Raw genomic sequence first — 21,010 nt, forward strand, 5'->3', positions numbered from 1 at the left:
AAACCTCCCCACCCACCACTGATGGGCTTTGCTAGGCTCACATAGTGTGTCAACTGGGCAGTGAAGGTGCCAGCAAGTCCACCTGCTGAACAGAGGTCAAGGAGAGAGGAAATATTAAAATGCCAGGGCTAAAAAAGACATGGGCTTTCCCAGACCCCTCAGAGTACTAGGGCCAGTCCAGTGTATGGTGATTGTTGTCTCTATAGTTTGAGCTTCCTTTGGGGTGTGAGATGGGGGGAACTGAGTGTCCTCAGAATGGAGTTGTGGGTCCTGGTCAGGAATGACCAAGAAGCATATTAACCTCCCCGGAGGGTGTGTATTCCAGGCGGCTCTCTTCCTCATTCTCCTGTGATTGGCTTGGATTTGGTGAAGTGCTTGCAGGGGACCAAGAATCTCAGCTGGAGCTGGGAACAAATTCTTCACTTTGCCTTTCGCTCCTGGCAGCAGGCAGAGCTCCTGCCTCATCCAACTCAAGGAAAAACTGGGACCAACTTGTTGGAGGATGCAGATGAAACAGGTCCAAATACTGCTGGAGATGGTCCTAGAAGTTGCCACCAGTCAGGGACCCACTCTGGGACCCTGCTCTCCGTTTTGAAGGGAAGATTCTATGCTGATGAAATGCTGCAGCACTTGGTTATCCCCTGCCTAGAGACAGCTGTGCGCGCAGAGCCCAAAGCCTGGCCCTCAAAGCCATCAGCCCAACCCTTTCAGGTCTGCTACTGGGCAGTGGGCTCACTCTGCTTGCCGCCTAGGCCCTTCGACGCTCCCACCCAGAAATGACGACATGGCTAGTGAGGCTGACAGTCTTGCTGTAATTGGGAGAAAACGGGCTGCAGCACATTTGGCAGATTGAGAGTCACCAGCAGCCAGAGTTGGGGTTGTACAGGCAGCCGAGGGGCTCAGGGCCCCCTGCCTCACATGGTGAAGAGGAAGAAGAGGTCAAATTCTAACCCAGATGGGAAAGTTGGTCCCTGGGGCAGTTTCACTTCCTCTCCTCGCTCTGAGGAAGGTGGGGAAGGACATCATCTCCCCTTGCTGCCGAAGTTTCCTTTGGGAGAGGCTGGGGAGAGTTTATAAAAATCTCCTAGCGGAGACAACCTCCCCCACCGGCCCCCTAGTTGGCCTCTGCTCCCTTCCAGCCACTTCACAGCAGAGTCCAAATCCAGAACCATTTGTGTTTCATGGGCCTGAGGGTGGTGAGGGGAGGACAAGGTGGCCAGAGGCAAGGGGTGGGGGACCAGGGGCAGTGGCCATTCCTACCAGTTCCAGGGAAACAGGGCCTTTCTCCCAAGCACCCTGCACAGGCTCAGCGGCAGCACTGGCCACCTGCCCTCCCAAAGAGGGTTCCAAACCCCCACGGAGTGCCTCAGAGTGGAGAGGGTTCAGGCAAGGAAGACCACAAAGATGATGAAGAAAACAATGAGGATGAGGAAGATTTTGACCATGAGCCACCGGTTGGAAGTGACCGATTGGAAGTACTTGAGGATCTCTGAATGGGCGGCCTCAACATCCAGCTGTGCTCCCAGCACGTTCTCGTCGATCCTGGGGATAGAGCCGGAAGGAGAGGAAACAGAAGGACACCGGATTAAAAAGAACGCTGTCGAAGCGTATTTACTGACACAGAAAGATGGTCACAATATGTGGGAGTAAAAAGTGTTTACATACAATACGATCCCATTTGGGTGCATATATATTTGTGTATAGAAGAAGTTCTGGAAGGGTAATATAAACAAGTCATGGCTCTGGTTGGAAAATCAGCTCTGCCACTTATTAGTTTATCACCCTAAGCCAGTTATTTAACCTCAAGTCTCCTTTTCTTCAACTGCAGCTGAAGGGAAAATGAGGATAATACAAACCCTGCCTCTCTGATTGGTGTCAGTCTTAAATGAGTTAACAAACATAAAGTGCCCAACACATACTAAGAGCCCCCAAAATGTTAGCTATTATAATTTCTTGTTCATCGCTATTTACTGATTTTTATCTAACAAATAGTATTGCATTTGTAATAAGGGGAAAAAGTTCATACACCATTATAGTCAGGAACTCTTGGTTCCGAGTGAGCCAGGGAAAAAAATTTAATGATATGGACAGGAAGTCAGAGAATAAGAAGAGCCCTGAATTAGGAGAACAATGTCTCTCCAGAGTACAGAGAAGTCTTCAGAGGAAGGGCAATCTCTTGATAGGTTGCTGAGGAAAATAAAGCATTTCCCAGCCAACCTGCATAGGCAATCCTAAAAATGAAACACAAACCCTGGTCTTTACAAACGGAGCCCCTGGGAGCAGAGATCTTTGCGAGCTCTGAGGATACAGAAGTAGGTGGAGGCTACCAATCCAGTTGGAAAGTGAGAGGAGGGGCTGGGCCATTGGCTGCAAGGCCAAGGTCCTGGAAGTTGGTCATGACGACTTCAAGATATCTCTGTCCAAATACAGAGAGCCTGGGTTGTACATGATTCCCTATTTATGTCAAAGAGGCTAACTAAAGTAACACGTTTCCCAGCTTTAGGCTGTAACTATATTTCTCGATGTAGGTGCATATGTCATCTCATACCCAATAAAGCTCATACTGGCTTTGCTTAACAAAAACAGAAAAAGCCATTTGAATTATGAATGGCTTTGCTTAACAAAAATGGAAAACCAATAATGCAAATCTGGCATATAAAAGACTCATGGGAGTCCATGAATGAAAACTGATAGAAGGGAACTCTGGTGGTGAAAAAATTAGGAAACAATCGGCTATTTTGAAGAAGTGCCAGGGGATTTAGAAAACAAAAATGAATGAGGCAGAAAAACATGGCTTGAGAAAGAAAGGAAACCGAAAATGGATGAGGCAGAAAAAAATGACTTGAGAGGGGCCAGCCCTGTGGTGTAGTGGTTAAGTTCTCATGTTCTGCTTAGGTGGCCCGGGGTTCGCCAGTTTGCATCCTGGGTGCGGATATGGCACCGCTTGGCAAGTCATGCTGTGGCAGGCAACATATAAAGTACAGGAAGATAGGCAAAGATGTTAGCTCAGGGCCAGTCTTCCTCAGCAAAAAGAGGATTGGCAGCAGATGTTAGCTCAGGGCTAATCTTCCTCAAAAAAAAAAAAAAAGGCTTGAAAAGGAGAGGAAAACCAAAAGGGGAAAAGTTTGCAATGGAAGGAGGGCAAAAGAATATCTGATGGAGAGGGGAAAAAAACAATTACAGAGGGAAGGAATCAAGCGATGAAAAGCTGGAGTCTGGCTGAACAGAAGGACAGACAATGAAATTGATGTGAGAGACACAGAAACCAGAAGACTAGAAGGTGAGTCTAATTTGGGAACACCAAAAAAATGCAGTTGAACCGAAGAAGACGGTCAGCCCAAGAAGTGGAAAGATTACTCGAACATGACTAGGAGATCTGGGATGTTAGTTTTCTGAGTTTCATTTTGCCCAAAACTTCATAATGATTGAGAGAAACTGAGTCATGTTCAGGATACAGAAACTGTCTTTAAGTAGCTCCATATGGCCAGATTAGGAAATCTGATTGTAATAAAGAATAACAATGGTAACGCACTATACTATATTGAATAAAAAAAAAGAAATTACTATTATTCCATAGTAATATTAAAGAGAGAAATCTTCTTTACAGGAGAATGTTAGCTAATGAATGTAGAAGGAATGAGAGCATTAGAAAATTACCATTTTGCCACACACAATCTCACAAATGAGTCAGGCCAGGATCATCAAAGGGCTGAGGAGCTGGCCATTCACATGGACTCAAAGTATGACTCCACAGATGACTCAGTCTGATAGCACCACCTTCAACAAGCGACCAAACTTGGCATCACCAATAAAGGGGTAACTTCACCAAGTGCCAACTGATGGGATTACCTATGTAGCTGCCAAAAGAAATTCAACCTTAATCTAATCATGAGGAAACACTGGACACATTCACATGCAGGACTTTCTACAAGAAGCACTGGCCTCTTCAAAAAAAGACAACGTCACAAAAAACAAAACAGAAAGCAGACTAAAGAGACACAACAATCAAATGTTGTCTTAAATTGAAGGGAAAAAAAAGCTAACAGCATTTTTTTAGGACAGTTGGGGAAATCCAAATATGGACTGAGTCCTGGATAGTGCTGGAGAATTCTTAATTTTCTTAGGTATTGTGGCTGTTCAGCAGAATACCTGTTCTTGGGAGACACAGGCTGAAGTATTTAGGCATAAAAATGTCATGACATTTGCACTTACTTTCAAATGATTCAGGAAAAAAAGAGCAAGAGAAAGCAAATGTGATAAAATGTTAACAGTTGATCAATCTACATGAAAGGAATATACGTGTTCATTGTGCTATCCACCCAACTTTTCTACAGTTTGAGATTTTTTAATTTACAAATTGGGGGGAAAAGGAAAATGCCTCAGTAACATTAAATCAGCAGTTTTCATACCTTAGAAAAAATAAGAATCACCTTTTGAAGGTCCCCAAAATGAAAATTCCCAGGTCTCACATCCAGAGAATCTTGGGTGGGGCCTAGGAATTTACATACTGGAGAATTTTGGACTAAATCAGTGTTTCTAAAGAGGGAGCTCAAATCCAGATCCACTGGCATCCAGGAAACAAATGAAAGAAGGTCCACTTTTAAAATTTCATCCTTTCAAAATTTCAATTTCTTATGCATATGGTTGTTCACAAATTTTCTCTCTTTTGTTATCTCCCTTTTATGTTTCAATCTGCTGTAAAATTGCTTCTGAGCCATTCAACTGAAACTGCTGGCACTGGTCCAATTAATCCTAGCCCGGTGATCCAATTAACACCTCAGGATCCTTACCTCACACTTTCTTACTTCAGGGCACCGAGAAATAGCCACTCCTTTCTTCCTAAAAACCCTTCCATCTCAGCTTCCAAGAGTACATCTCTCTGCACCTTCTTCCCTCCTCCTAACCCTTCCTTCTCAGTCTCTTGGTCAGAACTTTCCCTTCTCTAGAGATCCCTGGAATCCACGGAGATCTGTCCTGTCCTTTTTCTCATTTTACCCAATGTCCCTGGATGGTCTCATCTATGCTCGTGGTTTCACCAAGAGGCCACTGACTCCCAAGTCCTTAGCTCTAGCTCAGCCCTCTCTTCTGAGCATCAGACCACGCATCAAATGCCACTTGGCTGTCCCATGGAGTCTGAAACTCCGCATGGCTGGAACAAACTTCATTCCCTTCACCCAGCATCAATCCATTTCCTCTGTGTTCTCTCCCTGAGAGCAAACTTCTTGCTGTGGCAAACAGGTCTTCTGTGATCTGGCCCTGCCTCTCTAGCCACTCCCCCTGCCACAGGGAATACATCTGCATTCCTGGAATCCACCTGCATTCCTGGAATCTACTAAACTCTTTTTCATTTCTGACTTGCTTTTTCCCCACATGGAATGCCACTTCCTTTCCCCTTCTCTGGCTGGCATTCCCCTGAAGTCTTAGCTTGGTATTACTTTCAGGAAGGCCCCCCGCCCCCATCTAGGGGAGGTGCCTACTCTGAGTTTCCTCATTCTCCTCTGTCCCTGCCTTTATCATACTGAACTGTAATTGCTAGTGTATGTCTCTCCTACTAGACATTGAGCCCCTTGAGGGCCAGAACTGTCTTTTACCTTCCTATCCCCAGATCCAGCAGGACTAGCTCACACCAGCAACAACAAATGTTTGCTGAACCAAAGAACAAATGAATACTAACACTGAAAAATACTTAGGACACTTTCAATGCAGACTAGAATGTAAAGTTGCAAATACACTATAATGCTACAATTCTATTTAAAACACATATGCATTTGGGAAAGAACTCAAATATCTTTTACAATTCTGTTTCACTGAATCTATAATAACATTCTAATATTCAAAATACATCGTAGCCTGAGGAGTTGTAGTGTTTATGGCTTAACTTAGCAAGAGGTGCCTGAGGTCTCAGCTGAACCAGATAAGCATCAGTCAATTCTCCCGATGCTAGGATCAAGACAGCTGTACTCACAGTACTTTATAAATGGCTGGTGCTTAATGCATAGTAGTTGAATAAATAAATAAACATCCTTTTAACCAGTAGTTCCCAAACCTGGATGGTCATCAGAACTCCCTATGAGCTTGTATAAAATGAAGGTTCCTGGTGGTCCACTCCACTCACCTCTATGTACTCAGAATCTCCAAGTGTGAGGCCAGGAACCTATTTTCTTTACCTTGACCAGTTACATATGTGAGGCTGCATAAGGGATCAGTGTTGGGAAACCTGCTTTAGAAATGTGTGTGCTCACCCCCTTTCACTTGCTCAACAACCTAGGGGAAAAGCCCTCTGCTGGGTGCTGTAGGAAATAAAGATCAACCAGGATTGGACATGGCCTAAAGGCCCAGAGTGAGTGGGCTGGGCCTGCAGACCTGTGGATACCTCAAACCTCCCACTCCTCCTCTCTCCATTCCTTCCACTAATGGCCTTTCTTCTTCCTGAACTGAGAAGACTGCAGTAGTCTGAGGAAATGGGCAGGTAAAGAAAATAGGTTCCTGGCCTCGTATCTGGAGATTCTGATTCCACAGACGTGAGTGCAGTGGCCCTCCAGGAATCTTCATTTTTTGTAAGTTCCACAGAGGGTTCTGATGAGTATCCAGGTTTAGGAACCACTGGTTGAAGGATGTTTATTTATATATTCAACTACCATGTATTGAGCACCAGCATTTATAAGGTGCCATGAATATAGCTGTCTTGGTCCCCTGGCCCATCATCTAGACATCATGCCCCACTTTTCCACCCATCACCAGCTCCTCTGAAAGCCAAGCCCACCCCTTACACACTGGATTCCACATCCTCTCACCATCTCAAGAACATAATTTTAAGAATTCTCTCCCCTTGCTCCTATATCAATTTTTATTTCTCTTTTGGATTATTCCTATCAGCACACAAACATATTTGTATTTTCTCCCATGCTTTAAAAAAATAAGAACAAAAACCTCTTGGCTCCCACTAGACAAATTGAAAACAATCTGAACATTGAAAATAATCATTATCTGGGGCTGGCCAGGTGGTGGAGTGGTTAAGTTCATGCACTATATTTTGGAGGCCTGGGTTTCACTGGTTTTCACTGGTTTGGATCCCAGGCATGGACCTATGTACCGCGCTCATCAAGCCATGCTGTGGCAGGTGTCCCACATATAAAGTAGAGGAAGATGGGCACGGATGTTAGCTCAGGGTCAATCTTCCTCAGCAAAAAGAGGAGGATTGGCAGCAGATGTTAGCTCAGGGCTAATTTCCCTCAAAAAAAAAAAAAAAAGAAAATAATCCTTATCCTAACTGATTATAATTCAAAAAGTAAATAAAAACCTTAAGCCCATAATCATGCCCAAAAGAGAGGAAGAATTGAAAAAAATAATAATAAAAAGTCCTTGGCCACTACTTGTGGCAACTGCCATCAACTATTTACTCTGAAAATGTAGAAAAATAATTAAGGTTTTGTCCAGCCCAATTAAGAGGAACTTGAGCTCATGCAGTTACTAAGGGAAAGCTCTTCTTTACAGAAAAGTGTATCCCAATGAGATAAACTGACTCACCCAAGCATCATAAATGGATAGAAACATTAGGTAAAAGGTTCTAGGGGAATAGGATACCATAGGTATTCCATAAATTACTTGGTGACAGCAAAGAAGAAAACCTACTTTTAAAAAGAGAGACTATCTGTCACCATCTTAATCAAGTGATCATATTATTCTCACTGATCTAGGGACAATCTGACATTAAATATCTCCCAATGAGATGCAATGTGATATAAGTGTGTGTGCGTGTGTGTGTATAGAGATAATCCCCAGAAGGAAAGGATAGAAAAAATATTTGAAGAAATAATGCCCAAATATTTCCTAAAGTTTGTGAAAGACATAAATTTTCAGATTCAAGAAGCTCAGAGAACTCCCAGCAGGATAAATTCAAAGACAATCACATGCAGATACATAGTCAACTGCTGGGGCTGGCTGGATAGTGTAGCAGTTAAGTTTGCATGTTCCGCTTCGGGAGCCCAGAGTTTCACTGGTTTGAATCCTGGGCGCAGACACAGCACCGCTCGTCAGACCATGCTGAGGTGGCATCCCACATGCCACAACTAGAAAGACCCACAACTAAAATATACAACTATATACTGGGGAGATTTGGGGAGAAAAAGCAAAAAAAAAAAAAAGATTGGCAGCAGTTGTTAGCTCAGGTGCCAACCTTTAAAAAAACAAAAAAGAGTGAAAGTGAGGGCCAGCCGCAGTGGCCTAGTGGTTAAGGTTGGCATGCTCTGCTTCAGTGGCCCAGGTTCGGTTCCTGGGGCAGAGACCTACACCATTGTCTGTCAGTGGCCCTGCTGTGGCAGCGGCTCACATACCAAAAGAGGAAGATTGGCAGCAGATGTTAGCTCATGGAGAATCTCCCCGAGCAAAAAAAAAAAAGAATGAGGGTTGGCCCCATGGCCAAGTGGTTAAGTTCATGCGCTCTGCTTTGGCAGCTCAGGGTTTTGCCAGTTCGGATCCTGGACGTGGACCTAGCACCACTCATCAAGCCATGCTGAGGCGGCATCCCACATAGCACAACTTGAAGGACTAACAACTAGAATATACAGCCTTGTACAGGGGAGGCTTTGGAGAGAAAGGAAAAAAAAAGCTTGGCAACAGATGGTAGCTCAGGTGCCAATCTTTAAAAAAAAAAGACGAATGAAAGTGAAATAAACTTTCAGATAAAAGGAAAGTAAAAGAATTTGTCATCAGCAGATGTACTCTACAAAAAAATACTAAAGAAAGTTCTTCAGGGTAAAGGGCAGTGATACAAGATGGAAACTGGATATTCCAGAAGGAATGAGAATCAATGGAAAGGGTAAACATATGAGTAAATACAAAACACTATTTTTTCCTCTTAATTTCTTTAAACTTTAAAGCAAAAATTATAATATGTACTGTGGGATTTATAAAGTATGTAGATGCAACAAATATGAGAACTAGAGCATAAAGGATGGAGGAGAGGGTTGCCAAGTTCTTACACTGTCTATGAAATAGACTGTGAAAAGTAAATGATGCATATTGTAATCCTTAGAGCAAGCGCTAAAAAAAAAAGACACATAGCTAAAATACCAACAGACAAATTTAAATGGAATTCTGAAAAGAATTTCAATCGTTCAAAAGAAGACAGGAAAGGAGGAACAGAGGAACAAAAGACAGAAGGGAAAACCAGAAAGCAAATAGTAAGATGGCAGGCCTACATCCCACCTTATCGAAAATTACATTAAATGTTAATGAACTGAACACTCCAATTAATTCCCAGCTCTCATCTTGCTTGGCCTAAAAGCAAACTTTGTTACAGCTGATCACTCTTTCCTTGACTCACTTTCTTCTCTTGGCTCCTAGGACAGCACATCCATTTATTTTTCTTTCCACCTCATCAGCTGTGCTCTGTTCAGCCTCTTCCCAGGACTGACTTGGGTTCAGAAATGGTCCCAGGACTCAGTGCTTGATCCTCCTCTTTACACACACTCCCTTACCCAGTTGCAAAGTCCAATTCTGCCCACCCTTGGCCCAGACTTGTCTTCCAAACTCCATATATCCATCTGCCTGTTCATTATTTCCACTTGGATGTCTAACAGACAACTGTCCACCTCCTGCTGGACAATGTGTCCAACACTGAACTCATTTTCCCCCTAAACCTACTCTACCCACAGTAACCAATTTCAAGCAAAGGCCATGAATCCCTTCCGCTGCTCACATCAGAAGCCTGGAATTATCATAAACTCCTCTTTTTCTCTCACAGCCTACACTCAGTTCATCAAGGAATTGATTCTGGGGGCCGGCTCCGTGGCCAAGTGGTTAAGTTCGCGCACTCCGCTGCGGTGGCCCAGGGTTCAGATCCTGGGTGAGGACATGGCACCACTCGTCAGGCCACGTTGAGGCGGCGTCCCACATCCCACAGCTAGAAGGACATGCAACTAAGATATACAACTGTGTACAGGGGGGGTTTGGGGAGATAAAGCAGAAAAAAAAAAAAAAGGAATTGATTCTGTTGATTCTACCTTCAAACCTTCAAATTATATTTAGAATCCAACTACTACTCACTACCTTGGTCCCAGCTACCATCACCTTTTTTTTTTACGGAAGATTAGCCCTGAGCTAACATCTGCTGCCATCTTTTTGCTGAGGAAGACTGGCCCTGAGCTAACATCCGTGCCCATCTTCCTCTACTTTATATGTGGGATGCCTACCACAGCATGGCATGCCAAGTGGTACCATGTCGCACCTGGGGACCGAACCGGCAAACCCTGGACCGCCGAAGCGGAACGTGTGCGCACTTAACTGCTGTGCCACCAGGCCAGCCCCATACCATCACCTCCTGCCCAGATTACTGTACAGGCCTCTGCACCGATCTCCTTGCTTCTGTCCTAGGCCCCTACAATCTATTCTGACTACAGCAATCAAATGATGTTTTTAAAATAGAAGTCAAATAGAGGAACCTTTCATCAAAACCCTGCAACTGCTTTTCAGGTCACTCTGAGTAAAAGCCAAAGCCTCACATGACTTTAAAAGGCCCCACGTGATCTGGCCCCTCAGCTCCCTCTGACTTTACCCGGTACTACTCTCCTCCTCACTCTTCCCCAGTTGCAGTGGATTCTTTGCTGTCCTTTAACTCATCAGACACATTCCTGTGTGAAGGCCCTCACACTGGTTCTTCACTCTGCCTGGCAAACTTCCCCAGATCTCTACATGGCAAACTCCCTTATCTTCTCCCAAATCTTGGTCAGATGTCACCTTCTTAATAGGGTCCACCTTAACCATTCTATTTAAAATTACACGGGGCTGGCCCTGTGGCCAAATGGTTAGGTTCGTGCGCTCTGCCTCGGCAGCTCAGGGTTTCACCAGTTCGAATCCTGGGCGCAGACATAGCACTGCTCATCAAGCCATGCTGAGGCAGCATCCCACATGCCACAACTGGAATGACCCACAACTAAAAATACACAACTATGTACTGGGGGGCTTTGGGAGAAAAAGGAAAAATAAAATCTTTAAAAAATAATAATAAAATAAAATAAAATTACAACTTGCTCCTCCAAATCTAGCATTCCTGATCAGTGTACTCTACTCTACCTTTATTTATAGTATTTATCAGTGAGCAAAAATATATACTGGACAATTTACTTATTATGTGTTTTTTTTTTTAAAGTTGGCACCTGAGCTAACAACTGTTGCCAATCTTCTTTTTTTTTCTCTTTCTTTTTCTCCCCAAAGCCCCCCAGTACATAGTTGTATATTTTAGTTGTGGGTCCTTCTAGTTGTGGCATGTGGGACTCTGCCTCAGCGTGGCCTCAGTGGCCATGTCTGCACCCAGGATCCAAACCAGTGAAACCCTGGGCTGCCAAAGTGGAGCGTAGGAACTTAACCACTCAGCCACAGGGCTGGCCCTATGTGTATTTTTAATAATCTATCTCCCCTACTAGGATGTAAGTTCCACGAGGGCAGGGATCTTTGTCCATGGCTGTATCTCCATAACTGGTTGCATGAACACTAACTGCCAAAGAAGAGGAGCAGATAAAATGCCTCTTGCAGGGGCCGGACCAGCTGGTGGTGCAGTGGTTAAGTTCTTACATTCCAATTCCGCGGCCCGGGGTTTCACCAGTTCAGATCCCAGGTGTGGACATGGCACTGCTTGGCATGCCATGCTGTGGTAGGCGTTCCACGTATAAAGTAGAGGAAGATGGGCATGGATGTTAGCTCAGGGCTGGTCTTCCTCAGAAAAAAGAGGAGGATTGGCAGTAGTTAGCTCAGGGCTAATCTTCCTCAAAAGAAAAAAATTGCATAATAGCAAATATCACACACAAAAAATAAAATTGTTTAAAATAAATAAATAAATAAATAACATTTTAAAAAATAAAATAAAAAAGGTTTAAAAAAAATAAAATGCCCCTTGCAGTGGCAGGTGGCGCTAGAAGAGCAGGTCTTCCCATCGCTGGGCTCTGCCCACCTCCCTCTAGTCTCATCTGCACCTCTGTTCCTGTCTCTCTTTGCATGGTTAGATCCCTCTCATCATTCAGGTCTCTGCTTCAATGTCACGTCTTTTTCAGAACAGCCTTCCCTGCCACCCAATCTGATATTCCTACTCACTCATTCTCTTAACGCATCACGCTACTTTAATTTTCTGTATAGTCCTTATCGCTACCTGAAAATTTCTTGTCAATTCTTGTTAAAAGCTGTCCTTACCCACTCTATTTTTTTTCTTCTTCTCCCCAAAGCCGCCCAGTACATAGTTGTATATTCTAGCTGTGGGTCCTTCCGGTTGTGTTATGTGGGACGCTGCCTCAGCATGGCTTGATGAGCAGTGCCATGTCCGTGCCCAGGATCCGAAATGGCAAAATCCTGGGCCGCCAGAGTGGAGCGGCAAACTTAACCACTTGGCCGCAGCACCAGCCCCTACCCACTCTAGTGAATTCCATACATACACTACAAAGTAAGCTGCATGAAATAGACTCTATTGTTCTACTCATCGCTGGATCCCCAACTCCAGGAACAGTGCCTGACGTGGAACAGGTGCTCAATAAACACTTGTTGAATGGATGGAGGCAGGTGAATTGGGCCCTGTGGGTGGGTAGGACTCACCCTACTCTGCCAAAGGGCATCAAGGTGTCCCTGGGGATCTTTAGGATGCCAACCCACAGGGAAGAAAAGGCTCCTCTGTTTGGGTGAGAGAGAAAAAGAGTCTCACCTCTGAATGGTTTCTTCCTGTTCCTTAACCATGTGTGCCAACTGCTGAAAGATGGAGCCGAGCTCAACAATTGTGGACTCGATGTTCTGCATGGTGTCTGCCCGACTCTGGATGTAGGAATCCTTCAGAGGAGAAAGAGCACACATGAGCACTGCGAGCTTCTGCAGGGTAGGGCCTGCCTCTTTAAGACCCTCCTAGGTTGCCATTCCACCCATGGCACATTCCAGACACTTGACTGTGGCCCACAGAGGAGGACAGAAGAGCAACTCCTCCCCAGTTCAGAGTCTGGGTACCTGCTCGTCAATGAGCTGCAGCTGCTGGCTGGTCCGAGAGTCTATCATGTCGATGGCCACATCCCCGGAGGCACGGGACTCTGCCCCCAAAACCACAGCACCACCCCCTGGGCGAAGAAAGAAGACATGGCACTTCTTAGTAGTTAAAAGGAGATTCAAAGCCCACATGCTCTGGATTTGAATCCCAGCCCTGGCACTTACTAGCCTTGTGACCCTGGACAAATCATTTAACCTCTCTGAGGCTCAGTTTCCTCACCTGTAAAATGGGGAATAATAATAGTTGCTTTCTCAAAGGGTGTTTGTGAAAATTAAATGAGAGAGTGTGAATAAAGTGAGTAACTGCACAGAAAATATTAGAAACTATCATTTTTCCAAACATGATTGAATTCACCCCCAACAGTGAGAATGTGGAAGACTATAAATGTGGATCATGAATCCCAGCAATTAGGTTTGACCTCTGAGAGATAAAGCCTAGCCACTTCCTTGCTCCTCCATTCTCCTAGCCACACCTGCCTTTAGAGGATGCTGTCACAACCAAAGTAACTAAGGTTTACCCCTCAGGGCTCCCTGCATTGCCTGTAACTTACCCAGGTGGTTGGGGGCAAGGGGCAGGGCTGACACGGGTGCCCGGGAGAACTGCTCCCGCCGGCTCCTCTGCTGCTTCAGGTTCTGGGGTTGGGGAAGAAATGCAAAGGTCCTGAGGCCTCTGGAAAGCGGGCATGTTCAAGAGATCCTCCTGTCAGCCCATGACCCTGATGCCCTCACCCTTCCACCTGTCCCTGTCCCATTTCCCTCTTGGGCCCTTACCCCCAGATTCCCATCCCTCCTACACAGATTCTTCTCACCTCTGTCCTCACTTCCAAAACTGATTTGAAGTCATTGGACATGGAGGCCAGTTTCGACTAGAAGAAAAGGAGAGTGGGTCAGCCAAAGAAGACAACACCTTCCTCCCTTTTGTCTCCCCCGTAGCCTCCCCCAGGTCCTACCTGCAGGGAGACCACGATAGTGTTGGAATGGGTTTGCAGGTGCCGGCCACTCTGGCTGCCCTTGGCCCTCACGAAATCCTGAAGCTGGGCAATTTGTTTATTGAGGCTATTGATATCCTGGTGGAAGAGCCAACAGAAAAAGGAGTGTCAACCAAGGAGTCCTCAGCAACCATCTATCTATCTCTCCCACATGGACATCTCCGGCAGGGACGTCCAGAAGGAAGTTATTAGCAGGGGTGAGGGTATCTCAGACATCAGACCAGAGCGGCCTGCTGAGATTTCCCAAGCTCTGGCTCAGTCCCTACAGAGTAGAGCCAGAAAGAGGTGAAATATGGTCTCATCCATTTGTAAACAAATGACGTGTTTACCCTCTGCACCCTGCTGCCCTACTCCACCTTGTGAGGCCATGCTCACGGCCACAGAGCCCCTTAAAAGGCCAAAATCTTGAACCCAGGGCATGTTGACCAAAAAGCACCTGTGTAGCACTCAGGAAAAGGGAAGAGTCAAAGGCACACTGGTTTTCCAGAAGCATCAATGAAATGATTTTTACATACAGAATTCTGTGACTTGTCCAAGGTCATACACAATGAGTGAGTAGCACAGCCAGGCTTTCTACACCAGACCAATGCATCATCCACTCCCCAGTCCAGCCTGCCAAGGGCCACGTGAGACAAGGGAAATGAAGGAGGTGGCCAGGGGGTGGCAGACAAAGCTTGCCCCTGGGCAGCCAGAGCCAGGGAGGGATCAGAGGAAGAGGAGAAGGGGGAATGGAATAGGGTCAAGAATAGTGACTTCAAGAAAAAGGACAGAAGAAAAACTAGATGAGACAACTTCTAGAGACCCTTCAATAGTCCCTTCAATCAGTATCCCAGCCCCAACCACTGAGATCCCTGGACGATGTCCACTGCTGACTGGTCTGTCCTTTTGGAGTTGAGGCAGCCTCCCCACAGCCTAGTGCAAAACTGCATTCCAGGTTTTTACCCCATAAAAATCTTCTCTCCCAGGTTTCTAGCTTAGAAGACGGCTCCACTTCCCACCTAGGCGCCCAAGCTAGAAGCTTCTAAGTCACACACACACATCTCTTTAACCTACCTATATGCCACAACATAACCATAATCTACTGAGTGCTGACTGGGTACTCGGCCCCGTGTGAATACAACAGCAGCCTCGTATTTGTTTACCGTGTGCCACACAACACGCTAAGCAGCTTACAACTTCCCCTTTGCCCTTAAACTTCATATAGAAAACAACTCAATTTCCCCCCAGAAGTCATTCCTCCTTCTTCCTTCCTTTCCATTTTGGTAAATGGCACCACCATTCATCAGTTGCTCAGACCAAAAACTTAAGAGCCATCCTCAATTCCTCTTTTCCCTTAATCCACATGGAACCTAAGCAGGAACTCACAAAGAACCTAGCTGATTGCAACATAGACTCTGAATCTGTCCACTCATCTCCTCCTCTTCTGAACACACCCTAGTCCAAAGAGTCCTCTTCTCTCTCGCTCAAAAATCTCCAAGAGCCTCCTAAATGACCCTCCTCTTAGAGCTTGCCCTCCTACAATCCACTTTCTACACAGCAACTAGAGTGATCTTTTAAACCAAAATGTCATCCTCCTGCTTAAAAATCTTCTAAGAGGTTCCAACAAATTTAGAATACAACCCAAATTCCTTACCTGGCTAACAGACTCCACAGGGTCTGGCCCCACCCATTCCTCTGACCTCATCCCCTAGCAGTCTCCTCACTTGCTATGCTGCAGCCACATTGGCCTCTTTTGTGTTCATCAAATGCATCAAGGGTGCCCACACTTCAGGACCCTTTGCTTTGCTATTCTCCCTTTCTAGAAAGTGCTCCCACCAGATCTTTGGATGATTCACCATTCAGGTCTCAATGATCCTTCTTCAGCCAGGTCATCCTAGACCACCCCATCTAGGGTGGGTCCCTACCCTCGTAACTCACTCCCTTTATTGCTTTAATAGGATTTACCACTATCTGAAACTGTCTTTTCTGTTTACTTGTGTAGGGTCTAGTCTACCCATTGAGAAAGGAAGTTCCCAAGGCCAGGGACCAGGCTGAATCCCTAGAACCAGGGAGCAAAAAGTCACTCAGAACATGAGTGACTGAATAAATAAACAGATGAATCTTCACAACAACCTTATGAGGTAGATACTGTTATCACCCTCTTATTATTTGTAAGGGAACTGAAGCTCAGAGTAGTTAAGCAGCATATCCAAGGTCACACCATAAGTGGTGGACATAGGATTTGAACTCAAGTCTGCCTGAATCCAGTCAGTGGTTTGTTTTTTTTTTTCCTTTTTGAGGAAGATTAGCCCTGAGGTACCATCTGCTGCCAAACCTCCTCTTTCTGCTGAGGAAGACTGGTCCTGAGCTAACATCCATGCCCATCTTCCTCTACTTTATATGTGGGATGCCTACCACAGCATGGCATGCCAAGCAGTGCCATGTCTGCACCCGGGATCCGAACCTGCAAACCCTGGGCCACCAAAGCGTAACATGCGCACTTAACTGCTGCGCTACCAGGCCGGCCCAAGTCATTGGTTCTTAAATGCCTATGCACTAACGCCCCAAGAGTTCATGGAAACCTCCCTTTTCTACCCAGCGCAGCATCTCTTCAATGTGTCTGCCCTTTGGTCTCTGCCATAACCATCTTCATACTGAACAACTGTAGCAGCCTCCTCCCCAGCCTTTCTGCATATCTATGCTCCAGGAGTTTTCTTCCCCATGGTCATTCAATTTCACGTTTTATTCTCATTACATTGTGAGGGAAAAGAAGGAATCACAACTGTATAGAACTGTGCCATACAGGTGTCTTTCAGACAGAACTGGGATCCAGGTTCTAACCGTCTCTGTAGCCTATGGCATACAGAGTGATTTCACACTCCTTAACAAGGGCCACGATGACCTTCACAACCAGCCACCAATCTACCTTTCCAGCCTCATCTCCTGCCAATCACTTATTCAATCAACAAATATTGACTACCTACTATATGTCATACATCGTTACAGGATTTAGGATATATCTATGAACAAGCAGAAAGAAAAAACCCCAGCTCTTCTAGCACTTACATATGTGTGTGTATATATATATTTTTTTTTTGAGGGGGACAATGTAGGTGGGAGAGAACAAGAGACTAACAAGAAACATAGTAAGTAAGTTAATTATAGAGAACGTTAGAATGTATCAAGTGCTATGAAAAAGGAAACATAGCAAGATAATGGAGATCAGAGTTTTGGGCAGTGGAATATTAAACAGCACGATCAGGATATGCCTTCCTAAGTAGGTAATACCTGAGCAAAGACTTGAACTTTCCCTTTTACAAGCCATGCCTCTGCACACGTTGTTTCCCCTATCTGGAATGTTCTTCCATTGCCTCTACACAGGCCTTGAAAGTAGCTCAGATTTCACCTCCTCTATAAAATCTTTCCCAGTGTTCCTGGACTGTCTCATTCATCTTTTTGTAAGATCTTTTCTGGACCATTTGCCTCCTACTCATAAGTATGAGTTTATGGGGCTGGATACCTATTTTAGATAATAAGCCCTTGAAGGCAGGAATTTTGCCTCCTGTTTGTGAGGCAAGGGCTCAGCACACTGCTCTCTATACAGTAGATGATGAATAAGTGTCCAGTGACCCAATGGATGAGCAGCATGTTTGGGGCTGGCTCTAGAAACTTGCTCTGGGCCTCTATGGCAATGGAAAATGATGGAAGCAATCCGATTGGAATGCTAGGCTCTATCAATAGCTAGTAGCTCACCTGTTTAATGATATAAGTTAGCTCCTCGATTTCCACTGCTTTATCATCAAACAGGGACTTGCGCTTTGCCACTGCAGAGACAAACAGGAAGCCACCACAGGTGAGGTCAGAGACAAGGCTCAGGGGATACGGTTCCTCGGCCCTCTTTGGTTCACTGCCCCACTTCTGAAAGACCCCAAGAACACTCACAAATTGTCAGCTTCTCCAGCTTGGCAAATGTGTTGCTGAGGTCTTTCCCGATGCGCCTGCAAATGAGCATGTGTGCGAATACCATGGGAAAGGGCAGGAGAGGGCCTATTCCCACACTAGCTCCAGCACCACCACTCATAGCCCTCACGGCCAAGGCCACCACAGGCAAGCCTACTTCTCAGCCACTATATCACCCCAGCACCCCTGTATCTCTCAACTCACTTGGCCATGAGGGTGAATTCACTGCGCTGCCGGACAGCACGCAGAGCTGGCTTGTTTGTCTGGATTCCATTCTGAAAAGCAACATCAAAACATGAGACTTCAGCTCCCCCTCCCCATTTCCAGCTTTCACTGTTCCTAAGGCGTCCACTAAATTCTCTCTCTAGTACTAGTGGCATTCTCCACCAGATGGTCTAGATAGCTTGACCCAGGTTCATATCTTGACTTCACCATTTACCAGCTGGGGGATTTGGGGGCAAGTTACTTAAACCATTCTGAATCTCTGTTTCCTCGTCTATAAAATGAAAACACTCCACACACCTCCTGTTGTTGTTGCTAAGATAAAATGACATAAGGGCCGTAAAGTATTCCAGCCAAATACTCAGTACACTGTAAGCCCTAAATAAATAGTAGCTGGTATTACCATTTTACTCCTTGAATCAGGGAATCAAACAGGATAACTGGAAAGCTCTTGGGGATCATATAGAAGAGCAGTTGTTAACAAGAGCTGAGCAGTAAATATATTTTAAAATAGTCACTTAGGGGGCCAGCCTGGTGGTGCAGTGGTTAAGTTTGCATGTTCCGCTTCGGCGGCCCAGGGTTCGCTGGTTCGGATCCTGGGTGCGGACATGGCACTGCTTGGCACACCATGCTGTGGCAGGTGTCCCACATATAAAGTAGAGGAAGATGGGCACGGATGTTAGCTCAGGGCCAGTCTTCCTCAGCAAAAAGAGGAGGATTGGCAACAGAAGTTAGCTCAAGGCTAATCTTCCTCAAAAAAAAAAAAAAAAAAAAACGAAAAGAAAAGAAAAATAGTCACTCAGGTCCCACTTAGAAGAAAGTCTGGACTGAGAGAAGGGAATCTAATTTTTTAAAAAGCACGCCAAAATGATTTTAGTAAAATTAAAATGATTTTAGTAAAAATTAATTATCTAGGGCCGGCCAGAACCACTATGTGCGTTCCACTTCAGCTGCCCAGAGTTCACAGGTTCGGATCCCGAGTTCGGATCCCAAGTGTGGACCTAGCACCACTCGTCAAGCCACACTGAGGCAGCATCCCACATAAAGTAGAGGAAGATTGGCACAGACTTTAGCTCAGCAACAGTCTTCCTCAAGCAAAAAGAGGAAGATTGGAAACAGATGTTCGCTCAGGGCCAATCTTTCTCACGAAAAAAAAAATTAATTCTCTAGGAAACTTCATTTTACAGATATAAAAACTGAGGCCCAACTACAATAACTTCCTGTGGTCACAAAGCAAACTTGTGGTAGAACTATATTCAAGAGAACTAGACTTCAAGGTGCATGTCTCTGAGCTAAAGGCTCTTTCTAGAACCTGTTTCTTATCCAAACCAAATATATAGCAGCCACCTCTCACTCTCAGGTATTCCTTCCAGAATAGCAACCCTAGCCTCCGTGGGATTCCTCCCCCCAAAAAGTCTAGATCCTTGCCCCTAGATAGCTAGCCTACCTCTTCTCTATTTCTTAGTAGATCCTACCGCCCCCTCCAAGACTGCTCAGTGCTCTATCTGGTTCCCCCAAGAATGACTTCAATCAGCAGTGCTGGAGCACAGCCTCTCCCAGATTTGAGTGAGGCTCACTCTTGCCTTTGCCTCTCCAGATCCTTACCTGACGGCTCTGCAGGGACTTGCAGGCGGACAGGAACTCCTGGGTCCGATCCCGGCAGGACATGGTGTCGGGAGGGGGAGGGGCCAGGGCCACTGGGGGGGGCAGAGGGGCGATGTCGCTGCTGCTACTGCCAGCAGTTGCAGGGGACAGGACCTGTGTCTTTGAGAGACCCAGGTAGACACCCTGATCCGTGTTCTTAGACCCGTAGCGTTTCCGCGGGATCATTGAGACGCATAACCTCGGACTGTTGTGGAGGGGAGAGTGTCATTCCCCAGGCAGCCTTCTTCCCCACAAATTCCCCCCCAACCAGCAAATCCTCGGGCCCCTTCTCTCTAGGCACGGACTTTCGCGCCCAAAGCCACCCGCAGATCCTGGGGCCGGCCCGCAGCGGGCAGGGCCCCGCTTCCTCTCCGGCGTCGGCCGTCCCCCTCCTCGACTCTTCTAACTTGGCCCTGGCGGCCAGAGCGCGGGCTGGGGGCCCTGAAGTGGAGCCAGGGCCAGAGCCACGTCCCGTGGCCCCGAGGCTCCAGCCCGGCCTGTGCAACTGCCCCAGGCCCTAATTGGGCCCTCACGTCTCCACGGGTTCTTTAGACTCCTTAGGGAGAAACGGTGACGGACCTCCTGAGGTGGACACACTTCGGTGGGCGGAGGGGGGAACCTCTAGGTGTTTATTTGAAACAGGAAGTCCCACCCCCGCCAAAATCCCGCCTGCTGGAGGATTGCAGCCGCTGATTAGCTAATGCTGACGTCTTTCTCAACAGGGGTCTTCCTGATTGGACAGCGAGGTATTCGCTCACCCCCGAGCTAGGCCGGCTGGACTTACCCGCTTGCCCCTGGTTCCCTTCCCCCCGCCCGTCGCCGCCCCCAGCAAGCCGCTGCTCGGAGCTGACACGGCCGCCAGACCCCTGTTGGAGCCAATCCTACCTCCCCTCTGACGCCTGCCGCCGCCGCCACTGCCACAATCTCCCGGGTCGTCACCGCCTCCTCCCCGGGAGCCGAAGCCGCGGAAACCAGACCAAAGACTGGAAGCCGCCACGTCACCCACACGTAACCCCACCCCCGGTGACGACAGGGCAGTGACACGCCTATTCGAGCCCGGTGATCCAAGGGACACGCCCCCCACTCAAATGCAAGAGCGACTGCGCCCTCCCATTGGCTAGGCCGCCTCCGTCACCCCGCCCCCAAGGAACTAGAGCCGGAGACCCGGGGGCTGGATCAGCCTCGGAGGAGGAGCCTTAAAG

General features: G+C 46.5%; 1 protein-coding gene across 2 annotated transcripts; it reads right to left on the bottom strand.

The window, feature by feature from the left end:
• Positions 1–792: 792 nt before the first annotated feature.
• STX5 (syntaxin 5) lies at positions 793–20,839 on the bottom strand. 2 transcript variants are annotated; one of them, XM_014834325.3, is made up of 11 exons: positions 20,694–20,839; positions 19,770–20,013; positions 18,147–18,217; positions 17,925–17,980; positions 17,736–17,806; positions 13,965–14,081; positions 13,824–13,880; positions 13,566–13,647; positions 12,979–13,085; positions 12,686–12,807; positions 793–1,542 (listed from the first exon to the last, which is right to left on the bottom strand). In XM_014834325.3, exons 2-11 carry the CDS (start codon positions 19,992–19,994, stop codon positions 1,383–1,385), a joined length of 1,068 nt encoding a protein of 355 aa, XP_014689811.1. In that variant the 5' UTR covers positions 19,995–20,013; positions 20,694–20,839; the 3' UTR covers positions 793–1,382. The 2 variants fall into 2 exon arrangements, with proteins under 2 accessions (XP_014689811.1, XP_044605767.1); XM_044749832.2 differs by having other exon boundaries at positions 19,770–19,861; positions 20,694–20,830.
• Between the last annotated feature and the right edge of the window lie 171 nt (positions 20,840–21,010).

Source organism: Equus asinus, chromosome 17 (genome assembly GCF_041296235.1).
Source record: "Equus asinus isolate D_3611 breed Donkey chromosome 17, EquAss-T2T_v2, whole genome shotgun sequence".
Taxonomy (NCBI): domain Eukaryota; kingdom Metazoa; phylum Chordata; class Mammalia; order Perissodactyla; family Equidae; genus Equus; species Equus asinus.